This window comes from Branchiostoma floridae, chromosome 14 (genome assembly GCF_000003815.2).
Source record: "Branchiostoma floridae strain S238N-H82 chromosome 14, Bfl_VNyyK, whole genome shotgun sequence".
Lineage (NCBI taxonomy): Eukaryota > Metazoa > Chordata > Leptocardii > Amphioxiformes > Branchiostomatidae > Branchiostoma > Branchiostoma floridae.
Window position 1 is genome coordinate 20,527,914 of NC_049992.1, and position 7,012 is coordinate 20,534,925.

Consider the following 7,012-nt stretch of genomic DNA (forward strand, 5'->3'; position numbering starts at 1 on the left):
TAGGGCCGTCTGTTTTGTGGATCTTCGTGTTTCCGGCGAATATCTTTAGACTGTGCTAGACTGTGGATGGATTACAATGATATGTAGTACGTAACGTATTGTAACCCGACCTTTTAAAGCAATTGATTGCTTTCTTGTGGTTGACCGTGGTATGGCAGCAGGAATTCCTGGTTTTGGACGCTGGTGTTGATGTTTAGGTTGCAGAATGGTGTTTAAATGAAAAAGTGGTGTAGGTGTGGCTCCTATCAGGTTGCAGTAGAACTGCAGGGTTATCTTAGAAATATATGCATTACCCCACGCGGCGACCATGATAGGTTGAAAACGAGGTCAATGAGGCAAACAAAAGACTGTCCATCATAATTTGCAGTTCAAACAATGATTTCATGGCATAATGATGTAGATAATGAAGTACAAATTATGCATTTTTTTTACTTAATTTGCATAATTAATTTGAAAGTGTCCTTATTCTTCTTAGTATATGTAGTAAATGATTGGGCTGTCAACACTGTGACCTGTGTACGTTAGTGAAAGGTGTACATAAGCAAGCATAAATTATGCAAATGTGAAAGTTATTTGCATAATCAGAATATTTTTATTAGCTGCATTGATATGAAGTATGAAGGAAAAAAAATGGAATGCGTGGTTCCTGAACAATTTTAGTATGATTCATAATTCTTAAATTCTGAGTGGTGCAGGTAAAATTTGTCTGGTACAGGTAATTTTCCACGTTACCTGCACAAGTGCAGGTATGTAAAAAAAGATCATTTCGAGCAGCATGTGTCTTTACTGGTTTGTATGTACGTAGAGATGTAGAATACCTTACAAATGTTATTTTGCTTATTTAGTGTTTACAAAGATTACGATTTGCTCAATATTAGCCAACATGCCGTCTCAAAGTCTACTCCCTGCTGCCCATATTGAAAGACTGGTACCCTGGGCAGCCATCTTCCGCAGAAGGCTGCTGGGTACCCAGTGTGCACTGCGGGGATGGTAGGCTCGGTACTTCTCCAGAGATTGTAGCAGGTTCCCCAGACCAACAACCTTATCAGCGTAGTACATCGGTCCTCCTGGAATCAACGTGTGTGTAACTTATTGGGGCTTAAACTTTGCTACAAAGTAACATCTTCCTACGCAGGGACATCCAATGGCAAAACCGACTGTCTGGATGTACCCTGCTTTCTTAACCGTCACTCTTAGTTCCTGTGGGCATCGCCACAAACCAGCTGTCAGGCAATCAGATTACAGGTCTTTCTGTTTTCAAAAGGGATCTTGCATATGAAATGGTTAGCTCATTAATATTTATAATGGGAACTAACGGTGACGGTTTCGCCGTGCAAAGTAATTGTTGCTCTTACTTGTCATTGGATGCACTAGACTAAGAAACTCCTGGGAAAGAATAAATATTAAACACGATAATATTTTTAATTACTGTTGTATTGGGGTCACCTGAGTTAGTATCGAATGCCAGACACTACAGACCCATGAAATTTAGCCCCGCCTTTTTTGCCCTAGGCCTCTTCGCAATTCAGCCTCGGGCTGCAAAGAGAGAGTAGCCCGCCCAGCTAAGGCTTATGTCCCAATTCCCAACCCGGGGCCTGGCCGGGTAGATTTCGGCAATGGAAAATATGATATAAAAGGTAATAAAAGACAGAACGTAAAAAAAAATATCTTGAGCATAATGTGTGTATATTCCTTGATAAACACTTAATTTTTCCTTTCCGTAAACATCCCGCCTGACCTACTATAAGAGGTTCGCTTTTTTTACCTGTGTGTCTCGGCCAGCCAAAGCCGAGGAGGAAGATGACATCTATGTCCTGTGGTCCAGTAGCTAGTCCTTCCTCCAGGATGCGGAAACCCTCATTGATGAGCGGGAACAAGCAACGTTCTACAATCTCCTGTAGAAAAAATTAAGAGATAGAAATATAAACTTCGAAGTAATTTTTGGAAACGGTGTGCCAGACGGCAAACTACGTATACACAGTCCTCGGTTTTGAGTGGTGCTGTTGCACGACATTTCCTTTTGCGGAATTATTATACTAAATGCGGTTTGTCTTTTAAGACAACATAATGTTAAAGTTCTCTCAACATAGAATGAAATTCAGAATACATTTCTTGTAGTTTCATATGCAAAATGCCCATGAAAAGTTCGTTGAGAATAAATATTTTTCTGTAGCTTCATAGGTATGATGCCAATGAAACGTTGGCGGTTAGTATTGACCCACAAAACTCATAAGTGAGACTAAGAAGACGGACCTGTGAGGATATGTTTCTCCTCTGGAAGCCGTGGTCCTGACGGTGCTTGTGGATGAGCCGATGTACTTCAGCATCAGGAAGGGCTGTACGGCTGCCGGACTTGTACCTGCCGGCCACAGTAGATACATATCGCAGGAAATAGGTTATCATGCTAATAGGTATGTATACATGGTCAACTACGAATGTAGTGTTTTGCAATTTTTACGTACAAATGAATGACTTTTTTCGGTAGTTGTTAATTTTTTTAGCAACACTTAGGCTATGATGATTGTATTTATATGAGCACTTGCATCGATTTTTGGCTTAGGCCATGTTGATTTGACTGAATTTGGGAATCCAAAAACTGATGCGAGCGTGCGAATAAGTAAAAAAAATGACATAAAAAAAGTTGCCTTTATTATAAATTCAATTTGGTCAGGAAGGTTGAACAAATGACTGAACACACAGAATGTAACGGCATTATACAGTTGAACCTTTGTTTATTCATAAAAGCTCAAATAGGCCTGCATGTCACTTTTCATTGAGGTAATAAGAGAAGAGGCAAGGGTCAGACAACGTATATAACAGAGATACAGTTACCAAACAATAGATTCTTCATTTTTGTTCTTCCACATCTTCTTTGACCTTGTAATGTTCTATGGCATCAGTATACGTTTTTCGATATCTATTTTTGCAATCCACACCATATATTTGCTTATTTTGAAGCCGCTTTGTACGATTTAGAGTATGCTTGAAAACTTTTTTTTTTATTTTGAAAACGCCTGAAAATTGATGCGCGCGGGAATATCATCCATATAATCAAATCAACATGGCTTGAATGTGAGTTTATCTGTGACGGTAGTAAATATCAGTGTCCATCGATCTTCCATTAACTGAGACGGGGGGCGATACCGACTGCCAAGCACCTTTAACCCTTTGCTGACGTCACACCTCCGTTCCGGATGTGTGACTTAGGTATTAGGTCATTTCAACTTGAGAAAGATCAGAGGACAGATCGAAAGCTTGATGGTAAATATCAGCATAACTACAACCAACTTAGAAAAACCCTTCTCTGCAACCTTCAAGACCTTTTAACCCTTGATTTGAAAACTACGTCTGACCCAGTCTTAACCCAACTTCTACTCAGGGGTTCACCCACTTTAACAACAGAAACAAATAACCACATTATGCAGCTTACACAGACATACATACTCCAGACCAACCGTTTTCAAACTGATTGAACATTTTCCTTAAATCTTGTATGTATATATATTTATTTGTTGGATCCGTCAACCCATTGCTGTACTACTATTTAATTTGATCTCACATTGTTTTGTCCTTTGTTTATTTTAGTTTCAAATGTCCTAGTGGTAATGTTAATATTAGCTTTGCTAGAGTTCATTTACCACTGTGTCTTGTCTTATATGTATACCAATAAAAAAATAAAAAAAAATAAAAAAAAAAGCTTGATGGTAAACGCTTTATTTTGTGCACGGATATAGAATCTTTGTAACATAAATCAACAATGCCTTATGGTGAAAAAAGGTAGATTAGCAACCACACCTGTACCAGCCCGCCCCCGTTTTCTGTCCGAAGCGCCCCTGCATGCACAACATGTCTGCCAGTGGAGAGTAGCGGTTGCCCTGCCGATAAAGCACGGGTGTGTACGGGGGCGGACCATGCTCGGTAGTCAGCCCGGCCTGTATCCGTCTCCGCCAGTGTACGTCTCCTCCAGCCAGGTCACTCACACGGAACGGGCCCATCGCAAAACCAAACTCCTCCAGCGCCTGGGGAAATACAATTTGATGAAAAATTGTCAGAAAGATAGTTGAAGGGAATGGTCTGCTCACAGTGGAAATTCAACTTTGCAGGATATGTCATTAATTTGTATTGTTTTTTGCACAAAGAGGTTTGTTCATTCTTGAAAACAAGCTAAGAAACCTTAACAATATGTTTTAGAGGCAAAGCATATTATCTAAGCCAGGACTTATGTGAGTATTTGTATTGCAATCTTGTAATTTTTGTTTCATATGGCCCGACACAATAATGCCAAAAAAGTACATCAATTCTTATTTACACTCAAGTTCTATCATTATAAGAAACATTAACGGAACATAGAAGTCTGTACAAAATATCATAGTTTGTACAAGATATACACAATTTATTTGAAGTGTTGGTTAAATACTTTGTTTAATTTCTATATAAGTAAACAGACCTTGTCTACGTCCTGTGGCTCCGCCCCTTCCTCCAATAGAAACATGGCTTCTGTGAAGTTCAGACCCTTCATTCTGTTCCCCACAAAGCCTGGACAGTTCCCGACCAGCACCCCCACCTTCCCAATGGTAGCACCCAGCTGCATGGCCGTTGCGATGGTCTCCACTGACGTGTGTCTCCCATAGATGTTTTCCAGCAAACGCATCACGTGAGCAGGGGAGAAGAAGTGAGTCCCGATCACCTTCAAGACAGAAGTTTGGGTGCACTTAGTAACATTCCATACATCTCTTAATCAAAGGAGCATTCCACTCCAGAAGGGAGTGTTATTTTCCTATATATAAATGCATAATCAGCCGACTTTTTGTGGGATTCAATTTGTGGTGAATAACGTAATGTATATTTTTTGTAAAACATTGTGATACTCATTAAACCCATGCAGACCCTACGCATGCATTATCTATACGTCTATCAGGCCTGCATTGAAACACTTCAAAAGACGTGGTCAACATTCCTGTTTGGGCGTCCCTTCAAAGCTGTACAAGTTACCCGTAGGTAATAATGCTATAGTCTGTGTAACACAAACTCCGCTGTCCAGGGCTCTAACTGGCCCCTCCCCGCGGAGTTTGTGCTCCACTAGCTATAACCTGGGGGAACTGTTGTAGAAAATACCAACACCAATGGCAAGCCAGGATTTTGGTCAAGCCCCCATTACCGTGGAAACCAGTATATTAGCATGTCTCCACCACCCAGACGGTGGGCGGGCTAGTTGCCTCTCCCATTGTCTGTGCCGGGCTGTGGTTCTCTGTGTGAAGGACCCATGGGAGCAGAGGCATGTTTGTGTTTAATAGGCAAACAACGTCTTGTGCCAGTTGTGGGGATTTCAAGAAACTTGAAGGAATCTTGGAGCGCAGACTTTCCTGGAACTATTATTTTGCCTGGTGGTGAGATTTTATGTGGCCAGCAACGAAAGCTAATTGGCATAAAGTACATTTTTTAAAATCTATATAGGCAGAGAACTGCAGAAAAACAGTTGGTTCACAAAAATGCGCCATGTTGTTGCGACAGTTGAAGCCTGTCAACCTCCTTGGTCAAACTTCTCAGAACCATGATATGTCCCTCCTATAATGATTGGCACATCAAAAGTTATGCCACAGGCACATCTACCTGAATGCACCCGATTCTATCAATATTATCATAAAGGTTTGTTAATCATGGGGCATGATTTGCGAATACGTTCGGTTGATCAGTGCCTTCCCATGGACTGAGGCCGTCTGATTAGCGAAGAGTTCGCGCTGGGGGTAATCAGGAGTCGGGGTCAACAACCCGTGATGCTGACCCAACATGGCGGCGCCCACAGATCGGGCAGAAGGTGTGTGGCGGTCGGCGATATGAGCCTGGAAACTCCTTTCCAAGCATATTCATTCCGCGTAACACGTTCAACAGGTAGGTCTTATAATCCTGGCTCCAGGTTTCTCTTTGATAACCAACAATTAAGTATGGAAAAATCATGGTTTGAAAACCCGAAGGTGAAGTAGCAGCCATATAATTTTGTTGTACGGGGAAAAATCATTTTTGTAAGCCCTGAGCGGTTTATCATATGACGTTGTGGTCACTATATACCCAACTTACCTTGCCTACTACTACTACTAGTATCTTAGATGGTAAAACTAGTCTGCGAATAGTGACACAACCGCCTAGCCTGGTAACTATGCCATCGGGAGCTGGTCGCTATCTCTACGGGCTGAGAGAGTGGCCCGTCCGCCCAGTTCACCAGCGCACGCCAGGGAACTTTTACGGGGTTAGGTTATTTACAACGCAAAAGCCCAGGTAAACCCCTCTGGTAACGAAGTCTCATATGACTTCTAATCAGAAGCAGGCCGACTGGGCCGTCAAACACCCCTTATATTATAATTATAACGAAGCCGACCAGAGAATGGTGACCTGACCTGTTACTGGAAGCATTATATTGTAATGTAAGTTATAAATTAAGTTTAGAGAGTTCCTCAGGCCAGGTATGAATGGCTGGATAAAGGGATATAAGCAATTGAGATACAAACAATTTCTATAATTCATGTAACAGTGAGATTCAAACGCCATTAACTAACCAGTCCAATGGGTCCAAGCCTTTTGGCCTAGTGGTTATGGTGCTTGGTTCGTTAGTTGCTCGGCCTGGGTTCATTATTCCTGCAGTGAGCCAGGAGACTGTTTCTACTCGCATCATCAAGTGATGGTGTGTCCTAGTGCAAAATAAATTTTGGATAACAAATAATGCCTTCTTCTTCCTTTGAGTGCCATACCTGATTAGGTTGAGGGCTCAGGCACTGGGGTGAGGGTGGGGTAATTTTCTAGGTGTACAGTGTAGATGCAGGTGGTTTGTGGGGCTGGTTGGTGGCTGGTGGCTTTTGGCTCCTCAGTGGGTAGGGGCTCCACTCCCTGACCGCCACTCTGCTGTGTGGTGGCAAGAACCCGTAGCCTTTGGTTGAAGTAAATTACTGGTATGGAGGGCATTCTTATATGCCTCCCTGTTTTTGGCTTGGACTATATATTCCTGGAGGGCATTCCAATC

The 7,012-nt window shown here is 41.9% G+C and overlaps 1 protein-coding gene and 1 long non-coding RNA gene across 2 annotated transcripts in view; one reads left to right on the plus strand and one right to left on the minus strand.

Moving 5' to 3' along the window:
* Positions 1-764: 764 nt before the first annotated feature.
* The window catches only part of LOC118430607 (peroxisomal bifunctional enzyme-like), a 37,590-nt gene continuing 31,342 nt past the window's right edge, over positions 765-7,012 (minus strand). Inside the window, exons 8-12 of the mRNA XM_035841581.1 lie at positions 4,448-4,687; positions 3,796-4,019; positions 2,254-2,359; positions 1,766-1,895; positions 765-1,067 (exon numbers count right to left, since the gene is read on the minus strand). Of these exons, the coding sequence (XP_035697474.1) occupies positions 892-1,067; positions 1,766-1,895; positions 2,254-2,359; positions 3,796-4,019; positions 4,448-4,687 (876 nt within the window). The 3' untranslated portion in view covers positions 765-891. The remainder of the gene's footprint in view (positions 1,068-1,765; positions 1,896-2,253; positions 2,360-3,795; positions 4,020-4,447; positions 4,688-7,012) is intronic.
* LOC118430613 overlaps positions 5,808-7,012 on the plus strand; it is a 6,896-nt gene continuing 5,691 nt past the window's right edge. Inside the window, exon 1 of the long non-coding RNA XR_004832879.1 lies at positions 5,808-5,889. This is a non-coding gene — a long non-coding RNA (uncharacterized LOC118430613). The remainder of the gene's footprint in view (positions 5,890-7,012) is intronic.